General features: G+C 39.0%; 1 protein-coding gene across 1 annotated transcript in view; it reads left to right on the plus strand.

Annotated features, from left to right (window-relative positions):
- LOC132266076 (uncharacterized) overlaps window positions 1-23440 on the plus strand; it is a 50093-nt gene that overhangs the window by 20355 nt on the left and 6298 nt on the right. The window contains exons 5-11 of the mRNA XM_059766911.1: window positions 7012-7238; window positions 7946-7948; window positions 9054-9207; window positions 10331-10470; window positions 10742-10871; window positions 11140-11268; window positions 11480-11680. Of these exons, the coding sequence (XP_059622894.1) occupies window positions 7012-7238; window positions 7946-7948; window positions 9054-9207; window positions 10331-10470; window positions 10742-10871; window positions 11140-11268; window positions 11480-11680 (984 nt within the window). The remainder of the gene's footprint in view (window positions 1-7011; window positions 7239-7945; window positions 7949-9053; window positions 9208-10330; window positions 10471-10741; window positions 10872-11139; window positions 11269-11479; window positions 11681-23440) is intronic.

The raw sequence follows: 23440 nt of genomic DNA on the forward strand, positions 1-23440 counted from the left end.
TAATTCAGTTTGGCCGTCAAAAGTTTGCCATTCACATCAATTTCACTGATAGAATTTCTCTCTCTTTTTCTTTGTAATTTAAGTGAATTTCACTCTGGAGGAAATTGAAAGCTTTTGAGGGACATAATTTTCAATTTTTTTTTTCTCTCTCTCTCTGAAAGGAAATTTCAAATTAAAATAAATAAATTGACACAAGAAAGCCATGCAATTTTCTTCTTTGAAAAAAAAAAAACACAGAATAGCAAATTTTCCTCACACAACTTATGAATTAGAAGAAGCTTCACATGACTTTTCGGTGAAACTTTTATTGATTGGTCAAATGGGGAAAAAACAGATGACATTACGAATTTATCATTCAGACGAAATGCAATATTTCATTTCAATTAATTGAAAATATTTCCCTCTTTTCTCTCCTGGTGGTTTGTTTGTCACACATTGCGACTCAATTGATGTTGAAATGCATAGACAGACTATCAGCAAATATCCCGAGGGCAGAGCGTTAAATTTTAAATCGTCTTTCAGCGTATAAATCCACTTTGTTGCATTCATGAATCCAATTCTGCGGAACTGTGCTCCCAACTAATGACCATCCAAGCTAAACCGCACGTTATTTGATCAGCTTTGGTCCCGAGACACAGCAAATAGAGAAATCCTTTTTTGGTTTCACTTCAACCATTTTAAAATTGGACTTTGTTGTAAACATTCAATTGCAACAAAAACTATTTGTAGTGACGCAGAAATCAGACAAAATTTCAACAGTTTATTTTGCAATTCTGCGCAACATTTTTATAATATTCACCAAGAAGCAATAACTAATCGCGCAATGCTTTCATGTCTTGTATCATATAGGATAAAAAAAATGTCGTGTGAATAAGTAATGAGATTTATCATCAGCGCAACTTTCCCTTCCGGTGACTTCGCAGCTCCCTTCGCGCTGTCTTGAGACATTATCGGGCTCCCGCAACGCCACTAAATAACAGCCAAGATAGTGCTTTGTTCTCCATGATTGTGTGGCAGAAAGAATCTCACACGAGGGGCCAAATTTAATCATCTCTCGTGGATGAGATCCGCTCCAGCGCCCCAATAGACTCCCGATAAATTTCCCACCAATTGGCCATTCCCCGGAATTCGCTCTCCCTCAACCCTCTCGGCAGGATAGAGGGAAGAGTCAAGGGGGAGATAATACAGTCCAGAAGTGGTGTACAACTCAGCGGAAGTGCTTAAGAAGTGGAAGCATTGAAAAACTCACAATATTCCTTTCCTGCGTGCTTCTTATACTTGAAAATGATCCAATTTCTTTAGATTTATTCTTGCATTTTATGCAGAAACAATCAAATTATTCCTTTTTGAGGTTATGTAACGAATCTAGGGATAAATTTACTGAATTTTTCGCTTTCTAGGACGTCAATTCTTATGCTCAAGTCAAAGAAATCGCTAATCTTTCACAAAATGATCCATTTTCATGCCAAAAAACCCTGCAAATTGTGCTGAAATCAAAAATAACCTCAAAAATTTCGACTTGAACTTGAAAAATGTCTTTTTAGAAAACTTTCTGGACGATTTTGATTCTGAAACAGCAATTTTTAGATCATTATGTGATCTAGAAAGCTTCCAAGCGGAATCTTTGAAGATTTCTTAGTGATATTTTGAGGTTATGGTCCAAGAAGGTGTTCAAAAAAGCGATTTTAAGTGATTTCTTAGAGAAATATTGAATGTAGACTTAGGAAATTAATTCTAATTTTGGGAAATATTGTGGAAACAGACCAAGAATTTCATGTACTCGAAATTGGTGTACAGATTAAGGGCATATTATCTTCGCCTTGAGAGCGCGAAAATGCAGTTTTTCTTTTAAACCATCAACTTAAAATATAACTCAATTTACATAGGATTTTTACAGCTCAGAATTTCTACTTTAAACTGAAAGAAACTTTATGAAAAACATCTTAAGATCCTATGAATTAATTAATTTTACATTCTTCACACCATTTCCACCCCTATGATATTTCCTCCCCCGTGGAATGGGGGGTGTGTTAGAGAATCGCGAGGCATTGTGGGTGGCGCAATCGAAGTTCGGGAATCGCTGTCATTTTCGTGAAAAATGGATGAAATGTGATTCTGCTGGGGGGAGAGAGAGAAAAATCTGCTCCCTCGAGATAAGAAGGAGCGAATGATAAAGCGGGATTATGCATTCCAAATATATCATTGGCAGCGAAGTTGACAATTCGAATCTCCAATTTATAATTTGACTTTTCCTCCTTCCGGCGACGGGGTCACATGTCTTGAGAGTGTTCTTGGGAATGTCTTGGGTGGAAGAAGGCGCTGATTGACATCATAAAGTCTCCGGGGGCGGCGATGATTTTTCACCGGGATTGCCACCCTTCGGGGGATGCAGGAAAGTGCCGAGAGGGATGGAGTGATATAAATTCCCATGCATAAATCGGTGCCTCGGGAGGGTGAGAGAGAGAGAGGCAGTGAGTGTAAATAAAGTAATTAATGAGACATTCCCCTGTTACGTGTTCGAGACACAATTCACTTCAATTAGCCTAATTTACTGGCTCCGGTGGTGAGTTGTCGTGTCAGTATTTTAATGAATAAAGTGGTGTTAACAACACTTGGGTGTCCCCATTTGGGACGTTGGCATTTATCACTGCCACCCACAAATATTTCCTCTCACCTTTGCCGCAAGGATGCGACTGACTCTGCTCATTTTTTCCTCATCATCCACGCCCTCGTGCATCCTGGCCCGAGAGTCCGTGATTGATTGCTCTGAGTTGCTTTCTATTTGTCAAGTGTCCCCACTTGGGAATTTCCTCGGACGACAGACGAAATTCACACTCGAAGGTGGCAGAGCTAATCAAACCACCGAACTTCCAGGCCTTCGCACACTTCCGCCCCGAAGGAAAAAAAGGCATCTCAGGGAAGCCCCAAGGGGGAGATAATACAGTCCAGAAGTGGTGTACAACTCAGCAGAAGTGCTTAAGAAGTGGAAGTGTTGAAAAGCTTACAAAATTCCTTTTATGAGTGCTTATTTTCCTGACAAATTACACCAATTATTGGGATTTCATTCGGTTTTCATGCAGTATAGATAAAGAAAAATCATTTTCTAGGTTATGTAATGAACCACGGAAAGATTTAGTGAATAATTCGCATTCAATTTATTATTTGTGCATCAATTCTTATGCTTAAGTCGGAGAGATCGCTAATCTCTGCGCATTTGATGCCAAAAAACACTGTAAAGTGTATTGAACTCAAACATAACCTCAAATATAGTCATTCAGTGTTAGGCAAATTTGGAAGTATTTGGAAGTGGTGTAAAGATTTTAGACATATAATTTCCCCCTTGAGAAGCCCAATTAGGACACTTTTTTGCTCATTCTCTCAGCTTTGCGTCCCGCCAAATTGATTTCCGCGTGTCTCTCTTCCGAAATACGAATTTAATTTCGCGTTGAATAATTCTCTTCCGTCTTCGCGCTATGAAATTCCACTTCATTTCTTTGTCAAGCTGCCTCCCCGCCCACGCATTCCCCGTCATAAATTGGCACCCACAGCAAAATTTCGCAATTTCAGACGTCGTCAGTGTTCTTCGGCAAATATTTCAGACATTCGATTTCTGACTGAAGGGAAAATTACACGTCAGCGGGAAATTTTTTTTGGAGAACTTGCGAAGAGTCTTGAAAGCATCCAAATGACCGAGAATTCCGGAATCGTTGCAAGTTTGAAAGCTTATTTTTAACAGAGATAAAAGAAGAGTGATTCAATCATTTTATTGCACATAAAATGCTCGTTTCAACAAATAAATAAATACATTTCCCAAAAATATCACCAAAATTAAGGGGAAACATTTTAATATTGATTATTCACTTTGTATGGAAACAGTCAAATAATCAAAATTTGAAGAAAAAAAATCAATAAATGATTATTTTCCACGTTTAATTGGAAAATAATCAATAAAATTAATATTTTCAGCAAAATATTTAAATAAATATTAATTAATTAACATTTGCTCATTCTGTGATTTAAACAAATGGCAAATTTGAGTGGTTTAAAAGCGCCTTTAGAAGTTAATCTGCTGCCCTCTTGTGGCAAATTGTGGAGCAAATAATCAAATATTTAAATTTGAATTAAATATTCGGAAAATAATCAATAAATTGAAAAAAATTATGAAATATATAAATATTTTATTACAGAAATATTGGAAATTTGTATGATAAAATCAAAAAATAATTGAATAATCACAAAGTTAAGTTCCCCTTAATCAGAATACATGGGAATAAATAGTAAATTAGACCAAAATATTTCACTTGAGGCAAAAGTGCAAAGATGTGTTTTCCAATATAATAATAATTTCGATTGCGATTAATAAATTTGAATATTTTATTAAACCAGTTGAATTTTTTTTATGTTCCAGTGTGTTTCGTTTTTAATATCGCAATCATTTCTGCTATTTTTCTGAGAAATACAAATAACATTTATTGGTCATATGAGGAAAAATGCCTGTGGGCGCAATCATTTATTAAAATCAGTATTTTAAGCTATTAAGCTCGTGTTTAATTGAGAAGCAAAAGACTAAATCTATTTCCACTGTATAAATTCCTATCACAACAAATTTTCATGCATTTTAGATCACTAAAGGGAAAAGGAAAGCGTTAAAATATAATTTTCTGTCCTTCCAAATGATCCTTTTGCTGCCTTCCTGTGTTTATAGTGTTCAGCTCTTAAGTGACTTAATTCAAAATGAGATAATGTATCTCAAAGCCCTTTCTTATTCTCTACTCGAGCCAAGACTTGAGCTGAGGCGCAGCAATTAGGTGTGTTCTGGCCCTGGAAACTCTTATGAATGTCTTGAGGAGAATTTCTTCCAATAACCATGAAGATTACGCGGAGGATCATTAAAAAAAAAAAACAGTCCAAGGGCAGAGACATTGCGGCGGAATTAGACGCTCCTCATTCTGTCCGGCTTAATTGGTGGGTGGCGAGAAAACTCTCGCCCAGGTTAAATGAGCGATAAAATGGCTGAAGTATATTTTCGAGGCAAATCCCAGAGTTTTCACCGCCCCGAAGGTATTGGCCACGGATGGAACACGTTCGCCTTTCCAACTCACTTGTCAACATTGATAAAACTGAAGCTGGAGGACTTTTCCTGTTTTCCCACACCGGTGCGCGGATCATTCTCGCTGGGGTGGAAAGTTAAAGAATTAAATTAACTTTCTTTTTCTTCACACACACACACCGAAAGAGGGAAACTTTTCGGTCATCCTGCCCAACACTGGAGGAATTTCTGTGAGAAATATTGTAAAGTCAGTCTGTGAACCGAGTGAAGAAATCCCAGGAAGTTAAATTGGAGCACAATATTTGCCTGTGAGGAATACATATTATATACTCAATAATTTAAAACACAAAGTCTTGTTGAGAAAGAACTGGAAAAATCTCTGTGAGGTGAACTTCTTCATTGTGATTCATGCATGTCTTTTTTGCCTCTCTCTCTCTTTTCCACCTGCTTTTTTTTGCGGTGAAATTCACCCTTCCATTGTTGGGGAAGAACTTAAAGTGTCTGATGGTCGGAGTGTGAAGCGAAGACATTGGCACAATAGTGAGTGGGAAATGTGTAATATTTCCTCTTGGCTGCATAAATTTCCTAACCTCGAAACCCTTTCCATGCAAGCCATGAATGAGGAAATTCACATCTCGTATTCGGAGTTTATTTTCCCAGAAATCCTACATGTTTTCACCCCCCCATGAAAAACCCCCTCATTTTCAGCTGCATTTCACAGCTTCAACCTTCCAAATTAAACTCCATTTTAAACCTCTCATGAGAGGATATTCGTACACACTTCAGTCTACCTTGCATTGCAATATTCCTTCAGAAGACACACAATTGTGAAGCTGCTCAGAATTTATATTGGAAAATTTTTGAATGCGAATTCCACAGGAAATTCCAATTCAAGACATTTTCAACTCTGTCGACACTTTGTGCTTGACACAGTGCTAATATTTCTCTTGTGTCGATAGTCACACTCTTTCCACTTCTGCCAAAAGGAAAAGATAATATGGAAAAAGAGAAAACTGAACATCGTTTCTTGACATTTTCATGCACAACATTCTTCACCTCTTGTATCTTCAAATGAGGTTTATGTTCATTATTTTATAACAACAACAGAAAATCCGGTCGTTGCAACTTTCAGTTCATAACATTTTTAATAAACTACTAATAATTACGGTGTGTATATTATATGAATGTGGTTAATTTATCTTCTGTGGAGCCTGAAACATATCAAAAGTTGACGTCTGAAGCCAATAAAGACAAGAAAAGTCTGAAAATTGACGTGAAAACCAAGGAAATAGACAGTAATTGTGTTTGAATGTAAATAATCACATATTTATTGAATTTTTCTGACCATTTGTGCACATTTCAAAGCACCAGATTGAGGTTTAGTGTTTCCGGACATCTTTCGATCGTTTCCAAGGAAAATAATTGATTTTCCATCACCTGAAATTCGTATTAAATAAACTCCAAATTTCGCCTTTCATCGCCTTTTCGTTCGTATTTTAATCTTATTTTGCCACAAGTGCTGCCAAAATAAGCTATGAAAACGTAAAGTTGCAAAGAGCGTTAAATCTGCGTGAAAAAGGATTAATTTAATTTTTTATCTTACGCAAATCGATTGAAATTGTATTTAAAATTATACTCTAAAAGGTATTTTTTTGTGATTTCACGAGTTTTATACAAGGTTTCATAGCGAAATTGTTAGGGAAATATTGTATTTCAGGATATTTCCCGGAAAGCTTTTCACACGTCAATCTGAAAGCCAGTGGTGAAATTGAGTATTTGTCGAAAAAGCTGTAAAATAAAAATTATAAACACTGGGTGAATGCAAGCCAAAATCAATAAGCGAAAATCCCAAATGGATGTGAATAAAATATAAGCAGAAAACCATGATTGTATTTGCAGAATTTTCCCATATAATTTATCGATTTTAACTCACCCCTTTTCCCGCCTCGCCTTAATTGCAGACCGTCCAAAACCACCATATTTATTGATTGACTCCCGTCGTCTCGACGCCGGAAACATTTTTGTACCTGTCAAGGAGAATTCCGAGCTGAGCCTGGCGTGCATCAGCGAGGGTGGCAACCCCAAGCCCGTGCTCACGTGGGAGATCCTCCTGAGTCCCGGCGTGGATCGTCACGCCCAGAAAGTCACAGCCGAATTGACACAACTGCAGGAAGTCAAGAATGACAAAGTGAGTCCCAAGATTTTCACTCAGCATTGCCCACCGAGACAAAAGAAAAGATGGGAAAGGCTTTTCCCAAGGGGCAGGTCACGAGGCGATTTTTGAGGAAACTTTATGTTCATCAAACAATCAATTATTTGAGTAAAATAATTAAAAAAAATGATTATTTTCCCAAGTAAAATGACAAAATAATCAAAATAATGAAATTCTGAATTGAATAATAATAATAAAAAAAAGATTATTTTCAGTCAATGAATCAGAATATTCCGAATATTAACAATTATTCAATTATATTCAAATGTTGATTTAATATTCACATAAAAAAATTCAACAAATAATTAGAATTTATATGAAATAATCAAGTTTTAATCAAATATTCTGAAAATAATCAAAAAATGATCACAATTTGAATTTAAATCACAAAATAATCAGAATTTGTATGAAATAATCAAAATTTCAGTAATAATCACAAAGTTATTGGTCTCAAATCGCGAGTGACTATCCCCTTGGCTTTTCGCGATGAATTGGCAAAATGGGAAAGTTTCACTTCCGCGTGCAACTTTTCCAGGGGTGGCAAAAGGCTCTCAAACACACACACACAGAGAAATTCCGCAGCGCGATAAGCAGATGAGGAAAAACACTGTGTATTGCGAGAGAAAACAGAAGACTCACGCGTGGTGGGGACAAGGAAGGGATGTTCTTGAATGAATTGAAAGTTGGTACAATTCACAACTCGTTTTGAATAATTAGCTTAAGTGTGGGCTGAAAGGCAAAAGGAAACAACACACACACACACACACACAAAATTCATTGAGCTCCCGAGACGACAAAAGCTCTCTCGCCACGCAGCGAAGACTTGAGAGCTTTCCCAACCCCCTCTTTGTGGGGAGGTTTGTTAAGTAACTTGCAATTATAATAAAGTTTATCATTGAGAATTTATGAGGCAAATTTTGTATTGAAATATGTGTATTTAATGCTATTTGCCACCGCCAGATAAAATCTCTCTGTCTGTGCACAGACTTCTGATAGCATAATTCAAATTTCAGGCACTGACACAAATCATGTGGTTAATGCAGTGGTGAAATTTATGACTTTTGCCAAAAACACTTCCTTATCTAAATGCCTACACGTCATGTTGGCCCAAAAGAGCCCATCTCTTTTAGATGTTGGGCAATTAAAACTAAAACACTTTCCGAGAGAGAGCTTAATACACTTTAGAAAGAGACAACACAAAGCAAATGCGAAACTTTGAAGTCACACTTTTCTTATCTATAATGCCATCCCCACGGAGATGATTGTGGCGAAGGAAAGCCAGAGAGAGAGAGCATAAATATTTGCGGCTCTTTGTTCATTTCCGCAATTGTCCGATTCTTGAGTTCTCAATTCCCAAATTGGGATCTCAATTGACGACAGTGCTTGGCTGTGAATGGCCATTGTTGGCTTTCTCTGGTGTGTGGCGCACAAATCACGGGCCATTCACGTGGTTCGCTCACCCCAAAACACTCTTTGGGGGTGGGGAAAAAGGAGCATTTCTCCGACTAAGATGTTTGGTGGGAAATGTGCACAATGTGACCTCATTTAATTTTCATGAGACTTTTCAACCGCAAAAGACGATTTTCCCTCACTTTGCCACCCCCAAAAGTATCGTCGCTGCGTCGGCCAAAGTATATGGGAAGAATGGGAGTCGCGCACAGATGAGATTTCCATGGAAATCCTCAGCACAGATTTGCATAACTGTTTCGGCATAAATTAAAACACTGAGTCCTCGAATGTCTCTGCTTATCCTTTAATAACACACACACCCTTCAATCCCTCCAAATGCAGGATAGGGAACCGTACAGAATTAACAGCGGTGCCATTTCGGAGGCCAAATTGCCGACAGTTTATCGGGCACATCACAATGCACGCATCCTTTGCGTCATGGAACATCCCACCTTGAAGATCCGCCAGAACGCCTCGCTCCTCCTTGATGTGCAATGTGAGTATGGATGCACTTTGTGCAAGACTTTGTGCAAGGCGAATGGAATTGGAGACTTGAAGTGCTGGAGAAGCTTATTATAATAGGATCTTAGGAACTGCATTCTGCAATATTTGCCGAGAAATTCCTCTAGATTTTCATCTCAAGTACAAGAAAACTGGGCTTTATACATATTATGCTCATTTACGCTGGATTTTCCTGCTTATTTTCTCTATCTCTCTCTGAACAACCAACGATTACTATAAATGACTTAAGACCGAGATAAGAGCAATGAAACGTCTTTACTTTTTCATTTTCATCATGACTTTCCATTGAAGAATTTCTCCTTCTTCGCATCAGGGATGAAAAGCTGGTCAAAGTCAGCATTTGCATCTTTGCAGACAACAAAGAAGAGGAAAGAAAAAAGGCAAGGGGCAAGTCACAAGGCGATTTTTGAGGAAACTTAATTGTCTCAATCAAATATTGAACTATTGAATATTTATTTGTATGGGAAAAATCAAATAATCAAATATCTGAGAAAAAATATTCAGAAAATGATTGCTTTCCAAGTAAAATTGCAAAATAATAAAATTTGGAATAAAATAATCAAAAAATAATTAGATTTTGTATGAAATACACAAAATTTGAATAAAAACCAACGAAAAAATCAAGAAAATTTGGAAATTTGTATAAAATAATCAAATTTTGAATAAAATAATAAAAATGAAAATAAAAATTTGTATGAAATATTCAAAAATTTGAATAAAAATCACGAAACAATGAAGTTATTGAAATTTTTATAAAATAATCACAATTTTATTAAAACTCCCGAAAAAATCAAGAAATGATTGAAATTTTGTTGAAATCGCGAGTGATTTGCCCCTTGGCAGAAGGAGTGAAGTGAGTTTTATTAGCTGCATTCATGTCTTAAATCATTGGAGACACTTTCCCACAAGATCTCCCAAATATTTTATATCCAGCAAATTATATGCAAGTTTTCCCATCTCATCTCATCTCAAGATGGGAATCTCAAGAAGGCTATAGTTCAAGACTCTATAATTCCATAGTGACAAACACTTCGCCAACTCCATTCCAAGTGGCCAAATATAAGTAATACGAGCGCTATCTTGTGTCACTCCACCAGATACGCCATCATTTGCAATTTCCCGAACACCGGGCTTTGGGTATCCGCTGAGGGAAGGAATTGAAGTGTCACTGAAGTGCGACGTCGACTCCAATCCACCGAGCACGCCCGTGTGGCAGAAGGACGACGGAGACACACCGGTAAGTGGCTGTTAAATGCACCCTTTGGGTGGTGGGTGGCATGTATTTAAATGTCGTGCAGAAAATTACATTTGCACGAGATGTGTTGATGATGTGAAAGTGAATATGTTGCTGTGCAATTGACAACTTCGTGAGTCCTTCAATCACAATTCAGCAGCACACTCAATCGTGCTCTGCAAATGGTAAATTAAGGGACACTTGAGTGTTTGAGGGTGGAAATGTTACAATTCACCATGTATGATTTCATAAAAGCTCCCTCTCTCTCTTGCAGGTTCCCCAACCTGGTGATGGTTTCCTCAATTTTACATCCATCCGACGAGAACACTCTGGATGGTACAAATGCACTTCGAGACATCTTAACTTCCAATACTCCAGCATTGGATACTATCTCAGCGTTCGATGTGAGTTTATTCTCAATTCACTCTTGCGATACTCGCTTAAATTGCAAATCGTCGCTGAAAACCTTCCTATCAAAGGCTCAAAGCAATATTTGTAATTGATTTTCACCATGCATGGGGAAAAGAAAGGCGTCAGATGAACTGATTTCCATCATCCCCCCCCCCCCAAAGTTCATTTGCATGCAATCCATAATTGCAATTGAGAGTTGAGCAAAGGAAATTCCGCAGTAATTTGTATTAAAGGCAATTTCCATTCTTCTCACCGCCACAGACGACTCGGTGGATGTAACGTCTGAGCCCATTGAGCAGGAGATGGCGATAGCTGCCTCCCACAACCCTTACAAGCCCGCCCAATTGGAGGTTCAATTAGGCGGCGCCGTTACTCTGCAGTGCCCGCAAGGTATGATTGAATTTTATATCCTCAAACATCCCCCATAAGAGCCATAATCTAATCAAACTGAGCTGCGTTTATCGCATTTACACCCCTGAATTGAGCACTTTGTCAAGTGTTCACAAACTCCTTGAGACGTGCTGCATTCACTCCAGGAAAAACGTCAACGTAAATCGAAGGAAAGACGCTCTCAACATGGGTAAATTTTTCTCTATCGCAGGTTCCCTTGGGTGCTGGTCTCAGTTGGACCCCGTGACTGCGCGACTGAAGGGCCTAGGTGCCGGCCTATCCACGCCCACAGGTCAGTCCATTCTCAAGGATGTGGTGTACCAAGATGCCGGCGTGTACAAGTGCATCGGCCAGAGTCCGTCGACGAAGAAGAAGCTCGAAGTGCTCCACACAGTGGCTGTTGCCGTGAAGGGTGAGTTCGCAATCGTACATCATCAATCTCAACCCCATTCACGCAATCCCGTGAGCACTCCCAAGTGGGTCATTCAACTCCTGGGCTGAGGGTGGCATACATTCTTATTCACCATATTTGAATTTTAATCGAAACTTCCCCAGAAAGCATTTCCAAAACGTGAATTGAGGGTTTGTCACCACATTCTCCGCAGCCTCACGGAGAGTGTGAGAGCTGAAAATGAGAAAACCACCCCCTAATATCGAATGTCGGGAAATATACGACAGTTGTGGGTGAGCTGAGGCGGGGGTGGGAAATAAGAAACGATATGTCGAGGGTTTGGCTCTCCACTTGCCTTTTCTCTCTCTCTTGCGGATCTGCCATAGCCAAAGAGATGGCTGAGGCCGAATATAAAATGGGAGCCGATTATTCGAGAAAATGCCATTTCCCATGACGCGAAACCAAATAAAACGTTTACCTTCCGGTCATCAATATGTTCCCACTTTCGAATCGAATGGAATTTTTTATGGTGCCACCCTTAAATCTCCCTGCCCGCCACCCTCCACCCCCATCAGATTTCGCCATGCATAAAAATTCCACATTAAAGCCATCTCGCTTTCGGGTGCGAGTGAGAAAATTTACACACACAGATGGTGTGGAGATTCTATGTAGTTCAAGGGAAATGGCACATTCTCTAGCTGATTCTTTGGTCGATGTGCGATGCGGGCGGGCGGGCGGGTGTGCCATATCTTGGCGCCCCTTTGCAAATGCCATGCAAGAGATATAAAGGAATTTCCAGATTAAATTTAATTCGATTCCGATACGATCATCTCATCACTTTTCCGCGCGTCTCAACTTTTTCCATTGCCAAACAGAGATAAATAAATGAGATAAGACTGCACCATGTTGGAATATCGCATGGTAAAAAGAAATCGTCCCAAACACCATTAGTTTGAGAAGCTAATTCAATCATGGGCTGTTGCCTGACTCAGCCATTTTCCCCAACTTCAAAGTGTTTTCCCGACCAACGAGATTGCCAACAATGCAAACAGACGCTTTCCGGTCTCTTGACTTTAGAGCATTTTCCTCTCCACAGCGATATATGTGCAAGTTTAACTAGAATCTATTTGCTCTTTATTTCTTTTCCAAAGGAGCCCGATTTGAATTGTTTGTCTGTCGGAATGGGGTGAATTACAAGTTACACTCATTTTGTAATACAATCTCTCTGTGTGCTCAAGATTTTGTGACACCCCGGAAAGAATCTCTGTCACATTCGCAATTTCTTTGCATATAGAGAAGATTGAGAGAAGTTTGAAGACAATTCCCCTCGTTTTCAAGCATTTGCAATAGTGGATATTTAATTTGACATGCCTACATTTCAGAAGTGGGATCGCCAACATCAAGAATTCTTTAATTTTCTCGTGAATTCTGGACTTTCTGAGTAGAAACTATACTCAATGCTGTCATGAATGCCAAAGAGTCAAGCAAGAATACCTAAATATTCGTTTTCATGCATTTGCACTGGCGGATATTTAATTTCACATGCCTACATTTCAGAAGTGGGATCGTCAACATCAAGAATTCTTTAATTTTCTTGTGAATTCTGTACTTTCTGAGTTAATTTAGAGACGAGAAACTATTCTCAATGCTGTGACGAATGCCAAAAGTCAAGCATTGATGCTTAAATATTCACTGAGCGATATGCTAGTTTCCCTCTCAAAAAAAGAGGACATATTAAATAAAGATCTGCTTCAAGGTCCCCTAACAAGCATCAAGAGGATGAGTAGCAATTGCCATTTGTCGAAAATGATTCTGCTAAACGACAAAAGCCCCGCGGCATTTCCATTATGCCTCAAATACAGTCCCAATAATTCTGTATTGCAGATGAAATGTAAATACATTGGAGATTACAACTTCAATAGCCGCAAGTCAAATGTTTCAAAATTTATCTTATCCCATATATTGAGCATATTTTAAGTTTTCCCACTGTTTGCTGACTCCTTTTCCAACTGTGGTGTGTGTGTGTGTGTGCATTAAATGCGCCGGGAAATTAATGGGAATTTGGGCTTTTGAAAGTGGAAATTCACTAAAAATCGATGTCAAAAGTGCATTTAAAGTGACATTTGAGAGTTGAATGTTTGCGGTTAAGCATTTTCAATTACCGGTGTAATGATTTTGTGGGGGATTTTAAAGTGTGGCCACTTCTAAATTAACTTCCTGGGTGGAAATCATTCCACCTCTCGAGGGCAAAGTTCGACAAACCCTTTTCCACTCGCCCCACAAATTGCGGATGAAGCAGAGGCGAGAGTGTAATTATTTTATTGGAAAATGGGAAAGATATAAAAAGAGACAAATAAACTGCTTATCGGCTATTTTATGGCGATCGCCTCCGGCACAGAACAAATGATAATAACTCGCGAGGGAATAAATTTACATGCAGCCGCTGCGAATGAGCGCCACCCGCGCCTGTTTTGTATACTATAAAGTCATAAAAATAGCGCTTCCTAGTGCAATAAATTCCCAGAGTTTTTACAGCTTCGCTCTTTCGGGGTCAGTTGTTTGATTTTTATGGTTCAATGAGCTTGAGAATTATTAGCTGCAAATCCTTTTTCGGGCGCGCGCGCGCGCGCGGGGAAAAGCAAAGAGATTTGCCGGGGGATTTGTGTGTGTGTGTGTGTCTTAAATTACAAATGTGACATGAATTTCATATAATAAAACATCTCATTTAATACTCACCACAATCGTAAAATTAATTGGTTTACCATTTTCCTCTTGTGCACACTCTTCGCCCATGTCAAGCATTTTCTTATTATGGCAACTTTACCACAATCCCCAAGTGATTTTCTCCACTCATTTCCGGTGAGTCAAACTCATCAGGACTTCGCATATAATCCCAAGAAATGAAATGACAAGAACAAGAACTCAATTCTCATGTGACTTCGTCTTTAATTTCGCATGTCTTGTTGTCTGAACAAAGAGAGCTGTGAATAATCTGCACAAGGCATGAATATCATGCTGAATTTTGTGGTTTTCTCATGTGTAGTATTTGCCTTTTGCCAAACTTCATCAATTCACCCAGCTGAATATGCCTTCATTGCTTCTGATTTGGTTAAAGTTTCAATATTGGACGATTTGTACAAACAAGCCAACATTCCATTCAACTTTTTCCCCACGGGTTGAAAAGGTTGAATTGCACCACCTTCATCATAGGTTTTCCTCTGGTTGGAGTGAAAAATTAATCGTCTGTGAAGTCTAAAAGTACATTTTTCTCCGTTATCAGCCCAGGATGTTTCTCCGTTTGTCTCTCCGCAACATTGTGGGTGTGGAAATTCAGCCACACGTAACTGAAAGTAATGACCACCAGTGATACAGGAGCACTATAGCAGTTAACTCAGGGCCATATTTATATGACACACCATTCGACAGTTTTATTGTGGCGATAAAAAGGAGTAATACATTGTTATTTAGTACCTGAGTTTGTAGCTTTTCTCAACATTGTACCACAATCTGAGAATGGATATTGCGATGCCATGGAAGCCGTCATATCATCTTAAGTTGAGACATTACACGAGAGTTGCCATGTTCTGCCATATTAGGGGATGAATTTATTAGATTCTAGCCACCAACATAATAAGCACACTCTCCAATTTAATACTTTACGCTGTGACAAGTGAAAATCATGGAGAAAGTCTTAGGAATTGGAAGAATTCAACAGATTCTGGGTGTTGAAGTAATCCTCAAAATCACCATAATTGTGCTAAATCTGGTAATATTTCTCTTTTTCCCAGCAAAATTGTGCATTTACGTTCAAAATAAATTTATAAATAACCTTAAAAAAAATCTCTTTGCTTAAATATTCCCGTTCTTTGTGCTTTAAACTGTCAATTTTAACCTCATTTTCTAGTAGAAACATTGAAATATTGATGATATTTTCAAATTTCCCGATTTTAAACGATTAAAATTGGACGAAAAAGGATTAAGTTAGAATTTTTCTAAGCACTTCTCGACGACAAAATTAGGAAATTACGACAGAAATTTATCATGGAAAGAATTCTTGTTCATTAAGATCAGTTCTTACGTTCTTACAATCTGGAAGATCGATTATATTGTGATAAGTCAGAATTAAGTGTGTGAAACAGTTGAATGAGTCTTAAAAAGCGATGAAAAAAGTCATTAAAAACGTCCAGAAATGTCTGAAGTGTTGAAAATATGAAAATGTTGGTAAAATCTTTAAGAAGTAAGTGGAGAAATTGTCGGAAAATGTCGATGTTGAAGAAGTGTGAGAGCTTTTGCATGCAAATTGAAAGTAATAACAGGATGTGAAGCACAGATTTTCCCTCTTGTGCTTCACATCCTTGGCCTGGGGAGTGTTGGTGAAGAAGTGCAGAGATTACAGTTAAAATCGCGAATATCCGGTTATCTTGTATGAATTATGGCTGCGACGCTTCACTGTCATGTCAACTCAACTGACGAGCATTTTCCCCAAAATGCATCCTATCTCGCGCCAGCACTCTGTTCGAGATTGCTGGGGTAATTTTCTCTGCAAGTGCGAAAACTCCCCCAAGAAGAACTGCTGCTCTGGGCCATCATGAAAAATTGCACCCACTTAGAGAGGGGAGGGGAGGGGGGACTCCGCCACCCCCAAAAGCGCAAGAGTGCTGAGAAAGTCTCTTACCAGCGATGTTAATTGAAATTCTTAAGACACTCAGCTTTCCCTTGACTTTCGTGCGACAATTCGTTTTCCCTCCACTTTTTGCATGTGGGATTAAAAATTCATTCGAAGCATTCCGGGAGAGAGACACATTCACACAATGCTTTTGAGGGAGGTGAAGAAAATCGCGCGGCACGTGAAAAACAAGGACCCAAGAAAGGTGGCACAGAAGAAGTGAGGTGAAATTTCATTTTCACAACAATTTCTTACAAAAATTGAAGCCGTAAATCCTCGTCTGTCATAAAAGAAAGTAACACCCTCCACAATTTATGTTAAATCATCACGACGAGTCTGCACACCCACCCTAAATACACTTGAATGCCGAAATGAAATGTGTGGAGCACTCTAAACTGGGTATGTGGAATTGTGACAATGCTTTGAGTTTAATTCGAGGATCTGGAGAGAAGCCCAGCTTTTTTTTCTCCTCTTCTTTACTCTCATCCAACACCATTTTCTGTCCCCGCAAATCGCACTTTTGTTCGCTGTCTCACCCAAAAGTGTCCCTCAACACAGCAGAGTTGGTGAGACTGTTCAGCAGATGACAGATTCTGCATTTGCTTAAGAACACACACTCCCCAAGTGACACCAGATGACCAGACCGGAAAATGTGACTGTTAGTACATTTTCGAGTCGCGGCGTGGTCAAAAATTTGGTGGGCAGATGACTGCGAAATATCAGTCATGCGTCTCGTGTAATTATCAGATCTGTGCTGTCTTCAGCTCTGCTAAAGTGCGTGTTTTTGCGCTTCCTTTGTACAAATGCACGACAAATGATGGTCTCTTAGCTGCCAAAGACGCTCTCGTCGACTAAAGTGATCAAACGCTTTTCGGTGTGTGTGAAAAATCCAATCTAATTGCTGGTATAATGCCCAGGAATTTGTTGTTTGTCTCCATTTCTCGAGCGGCCCATTTTTACCATTCACCCATGCCATTAATGTGTGCATGCATGGCAGTGGAGAGAGGAATAAGGGGTGTGTGAGAAAGAGAGAGAAAAAGCGGCGCGAATGCGGGTGAAAATTCATTTCCACGTAATAAATTTTGGGTTAATTTATATGTGGCGGAATTCCCGATCATAAATTGCGATGCTGACCATGCAACCAGGCGCCCGGCCGCCAATTGCACGAGGCCAGGCCATCCGCGTCCATCGGCGGTGCTGTAAATTAAAGTGCAGCGAAGGCGGTCGAGAGGTGTGCCGGCAACTGAAGCAGTCCCTGGTCGGCCTGGGATTTCAATAAAAATCCAAATGGGTCGGTTGATTGCTCGCAAAGTCAATGCAACGCTCATGCAATTTGACGTGGGCGCCAATGCGGAAAATTCACCCCAAAAAGAACACGCCACAGAATGTGCCCAAGAGTTAATTGGGACAATGAAAATGGCACAGCAATTGAGCTTCGATGCATTCGAAAATTCTTTCAAGTGCATTCACGCAATGTGCAGACTTTTTTTCCCACTGCCAAAGGCATCATTTCAGTTTGATTTCGGACATTTCAGACACATGAAATGCAATGTGTGTTTCGGAATTCATCAATCCATGTCAATTCACTGTCTTCAACAAAGATAAAATGAGAGATACAAGTAACGATGTGCTTGACGTATTGATGAATTCAACATTATTAATTCATCAATACAATGGACGTGTATAATTAAGATGTAATTTTAAGACAATTCCCAGAATATCTGCTGCTGATTTCACCGAAATTGATTTGATAATGTGATGTGCTCTGCAATTTGTGCACTTGTCATGTGACACTCTCTTACTCGATGCTCGTCCGCACATTTAATACAACACATAAATACTCTGTGATTAAAGACTTCATTATCAAACGCCTTCAGCAATTATGCCAATAATAGCAATCTCAAGTTATTACGCTCAAGTCTAAGCTGGCTTCCTTTAAGTAAAATCCCATTTCATATCCACTCAGTTATTGCAATAAACTCACCCTGTTATTTGCTGTCATTCTAATTGAAATGTTGCTCAAGAGGCGTAGCATGAGAAGATTTTATGCGTTGCATTGGGAGCTTGAGTCTCTTTAAGCTTTCGCCTTCCATCCTTCAGCTCACTTAAGACGAGCTTTCAGACAGAGAAAACTGTTGAGATTTATTTATATTTCCCAACGAAGCGGGCAGAAAAAAAACCACTTCAATTAAACTTTATGTTCTGTAGTCACTCTCCATTTCTCTTCTCTTGAGTCCTTCTCACTCGCCTCCTTTTTTCTCCCTTTATCGCCACGAGACACACACACTCACACAAGAAAATCTATTTTATGTATACGTTAATATTTTCTCCTATTTCACTGCTTATTCTGGTCCAATATGCTGCCGCCCTGCGGGACTTGATTTATCTTTATTGAGATTTAATGCATAATTTATAGTTTTTTGTGTTTTAATACAATTTCTACCAATTGAATTTATTGTTTTTCGAATCCCCAAATTTGCATTTCATCTGCGCCATTCTTCATCCCTTTCTCGCGCTCCTTTCTCATGCTTCTTCACCCCCCCCCCAAAATAGGATCGAAACACACAATCTTGACTGATGAAGAGACGAAAAGGTTATTAAATTGAATGCAAATATTCAATTGGTCTCGATGGTTTTCCTTGAGATGAAAGAAAAACACAAAATGAAGAATGCAGTAAATTTTCTTGCCGTCTTGTGAAGTTCTTTGGTGAATCTCAATTGAAATTCATTATGTGGATGAGCTTCTTTATGCGTTCGTATTTCGTGGAAAGGGATAATCGATTTTTTTTCCTCGCCCGAAACGGTGGGATTTTCCTCAGGCGCACATTGGAAAAAGCCGTTGGCGAACATATTAGAATAACAACATTTTCTTTTGATATTTAAATGCTCTTGTTTGTGTTGTCTTCAGTCCAAACAAAATGCTGTGCTTCATTTATTTCAAACAATGCTGGAAATTTTCACATTTTGCGATTGTAGCGCTTGTGGCGTCATCTAGGACTGTGTGAAAGCCCAGAGAAAGTCTCTCGACGGCGCAGGGCAATTCGTACTCTAAATAATTGATTTTTCTCATATTTTATCACTCCACAGAGTGTCAAATACATGTTTTCGTTAAAATGATTGATCTAACTAATAAATTATCGCCTTCAGGCATGTGGCAGTTCAATTCAATGTGATTTAATCACCCCCGCTCGCTTTTCCAACGCACTCTGCTCCCCATTTTTCCCTCCCCCCGTCCCGGCACAGAACTCTTCGAGATGCATCAATTTAATAAATTAACATACAACAGGAGAAAGAAAGAAAGAGCGGGAGATTTCTGTCGTCTGAAGAGCCATTGAAAGGCAGGATAATCAATGGCGCGGGAATATTATAACCGAGGACGCGCACGTAGGAGAAAAAAATCCTTCAGCGAACAGGAAAAACTACTCTATGTAATGAATTTTAAATGTGACGCGCTCCTTCCTTTCGCCCCACACAACAATCCCATCAGGATTATATTGTAAGGCTTTCCCTGCGAGCGGGCATTTTGCTGTCCTGAGCGAGGAAGAAAAGTGCACGCTTGATGAGCGAAACTAATCCCTTCGTAGGAACTAAAATGAATCTTCCCCAGCGAAGGATTACCAGTGACGACAATCAAATTTATGAGATTCACGGTTTTTCCTGCATTCACAAACGCTTTTCGCAAATGAACTCTTGTGCTACTGGCATTCCTTTGCCACACCAGAAAGAAGTATTCAATCCTGGCTGAAGGAGATTTCGTCCTTCACCCTCTAAATGCACGCCCATCTCTTTTGCATGCTGATAACGAAGTGATTCTCACACACACAAGTTCTCGTCATGTCTTTCACTGATGTGTATTTGAATTCTGGGGCGCCAAAGTACCCAAAAAGCGTGTGTGCGGAGGACAAAATGAACAGGACTTCCAGGAGACTTGCGGAGGAAGTAAAATTGTGCAGGAAATTTCGCTGCTCAGTCTCTGGCAGCAAGACAGACTTTCCAGCAACTCGGTGTTTATTCATGTGACATGGTATCATCACTTAGCAGGAGTCCTTTGGGATATTTTCGGGGTGGTTTCTCGGAGCATTCGCATTTTCCATCTGCAGCGAAGCGCCGAAAACTCCTGCTAATATAACATGTGTTATGACTGGGGATGACAGAGGATGGGGGAGGGGTGGAGGGTTGTCATCTCCACATCGTTATGGAAGTGCTTAGGAACGTGGGGTATGTTCTATCCTCGTGCTCAACTCCCCAGAGATAGTTTAAAACTGAAAATTGCAATTTCATTTACAACACTTTCTCTGGGATTCACCACTTTTGTCACCACGCGCGCAACTTTCAAGTCCGGCCCAACTTGTGGCCCCGAATTCGGGCTTTTGTGTGCCATTCATGACAATCCGTTGGAGGACTTGAACTCCAGGACATCATTACTGATTAATTACAAACCACAATTGCAGTGCATTTGCCAAAAGTCTTTGTTCTTTTGCTTCATTAAACTCATGGAGTGAAGCAGTTTTGTTTAAGCCCTTGGCGGAATATTCTCTCATTTGTATTCGACAAATCAAGGGGAAGATATTATGCATTGAATCCTTTACACCACTTCCTGACACTTCCACAGTTTGCATGAAGAATCCTTAACACTTGTCAGAACTCTTCGAAGAACGTTAAAATTGTACTTTTCGTATTTTTCTTGATCATATTCCTTAAATTAAGATAAAATATTCCTCTAAAGATATTGAAAAGAAGCTTTTAAACTCGAAATCTCTACTGTTTTGTGAAAATTGAGGTTATGTTTGACTTTGGCATTATTTCTTTGTTATTCCAACTTCCAAAATTACGATTTTCATCGAGTAAAAGTACAAAATTCTTTCAATTTAGGCACAATAATTTCTAGTTTAAGATGTTATTTAGTTTTAAATCAATCACATAACCTCAAATAATTTTGTGAGAGTAAAAAAATCAATAGAAAATCAAAGTTGTGAGCCAAATATTGCATAAATTCAAACACTTCTACTTCTTAAACATCTAAAAATATCTCAAAATTTGCCAGAATTATTTATTTGAGTGGCGCTAGCAAGTGAAAATCAAGCTAAGTTACAAGAAATCGAGTTTTCTCGCTCTGTCGGATAATATTTGCCTTATTCTATGCTTAACTTTTACCCTCTCGAAGCACAAGTCCGAGTAAACATAACACAGAGTTCACAGCAAAAGCCGAGATTTAAATATGATCACAGTGGCCACAGAGATGAGGATTAAAGTCTGAAGAGAACTTTGCATTTGGCTTTGAAACGCCACTTTGCCTTTAGAAACTGCAGCGCATCATTCGCAATATATTTCAATTAAATATCCTTTGAGATTGTTCAAGAGGAGAAAAAAAAACACTTGGCGTAGTTTTATTAATCTTGACTTGTTTTTCACGCCAATTTTCTCTTCTATTCCATGAAAAGCATCTGTAATCTAGGTAGAAAATCATCTCAACTGACCGTCAATTCACTCATAAACACCAGCTTCTTAGAGAAACTTCTCAAGAAGGGTGGAAAAAATCTGAGAAATCCCACGAGATTGAAGTCTCGGGGACAAATCGAAAGTTGTCTAATTATTTTTCTTGACAATTACATCCCCTGGCATTCCTGGCAACGAGCGACCAGAGAAGTTGTGGCAAATTTGGGCCCCCAAATTGGTAACCATAACAATATCTGGGCTGGAGTTTTCTCTGGCTTCGTCCACAGACTTCGGGATGGCAACTAACTCACTTGTATTCAGACAACGCATCGCCATGGAGGGGACAATTGTCCTTCGAGCCTGGCAAATTGCTAGCAACATATGTGAAAAGGCGCCCTTTTTTCATTAAATGTACAATTCGCCTCAATTGAGAGGAGATGAGCTTCGTGGTCCCTTCCATTGATGGCAATCTTTGAAGTACAACATTTGCATCGAGTGCAGGTTAACCGCTCCCTCTCGACATTATATCATGTACATATCGCGCATTTTCCCGTGCGGTTAATAGAGGAAAATTGTGTGTGTGTGTGTCTGGCTTGCGCCCAAGGGTGGAGCGCGACATCAAAGAACCACGTGGAGATGAATGGGAATTGCGCGCGACGAGGAGAGGGCAAAAATTCAAAAATCACCTCACGGAAGAGCCCGAGGGTAATCAAAAGCGACACAGCCTGTAATCTACACTCTTGTCTGCCATGTCATCTCTGCGGGTGGCTCTTCCGGTCCGTGAGGAAGCCGGCGACAACAATTTATGCAAACATTTTCATGCAAGACAAACATTAAGCCATTCTAGGGTAAACATAATTATTCAGGAGATACAGCACTCAATGAGGGAGGCTCGATACACGATGTTTAGTGTAAATTTCATCCCTGATAGGCATTGCAGGGGCAAAAGTGACGCCAAAGGGAAGCAAGAAAGGGGACAAATTGATTACAGAACAGTATTTTTTCACAAATTCCAGCTGAATGACTTTTTTTTATTTTTAATTTTGAAATGCGAAGCAAGGGGGAGATAATACGGCTAAACAGTGAACATCACTTCCACAATTTGTATGGAGAATCCTAAACACTTCCCAGGACTTAAGACAGCAAGAATTATATAGAACAAGGCTATAATTAAATGTTAATTGGAATGTGACCAAAATCTAACCAAAAACTAACTCAAATCTAACCGAAAACTTTAAAACTCACGTTTTAATACAATATTTTATGATTTTCTTCCGGTAAAATTGCATTTTTGCGTATTTTTCTTGATCATAATTCTTAAATTAAGTTTTTCTTATTTATAATTCAAAATCGCAACAATTTATTGTTAACTTCTGAGAGTAGAATAATGTATATATCGCTTGCTGACGCTTTCTCATTGTCTGTGCAGAATCTTCAACACTTCACATACACTTATGGACGCTTTTAAAGGCATTTTTTAAAACTCAATTCAATCCTTTCAAGCTCTGAAATGAGTAAATATAGTAAATGCAATGTTTCAACTAGATAATTAGCTAGAATTTACCTTTAAAGCACATTCTTTTTTACTGAAATCACATTTTTAAGGTTATGATTGACTTTTAAGCTATTTATGAATTAGTTTAGAGTTTTTTTTTCAAAGATTAATACTCAACTTTGTG

The sequence above is a fragment of the Phlebotomus argentipes genome, unplaced genomic scaffold (assembly GCF_947086385.1).
Source record: "Phlebotomus argentipes unplaced genomic scaffold, Phlebotomus argentipes genome assembly contig_5, whole genome shotgun sequence".
Taxonomy (NCBI): Eukaryota; Metazoa; Arthropoda; class Insecta; order Diptera; family Psychodidae; genus Phlebotomus; species Phlebotomus argentipes.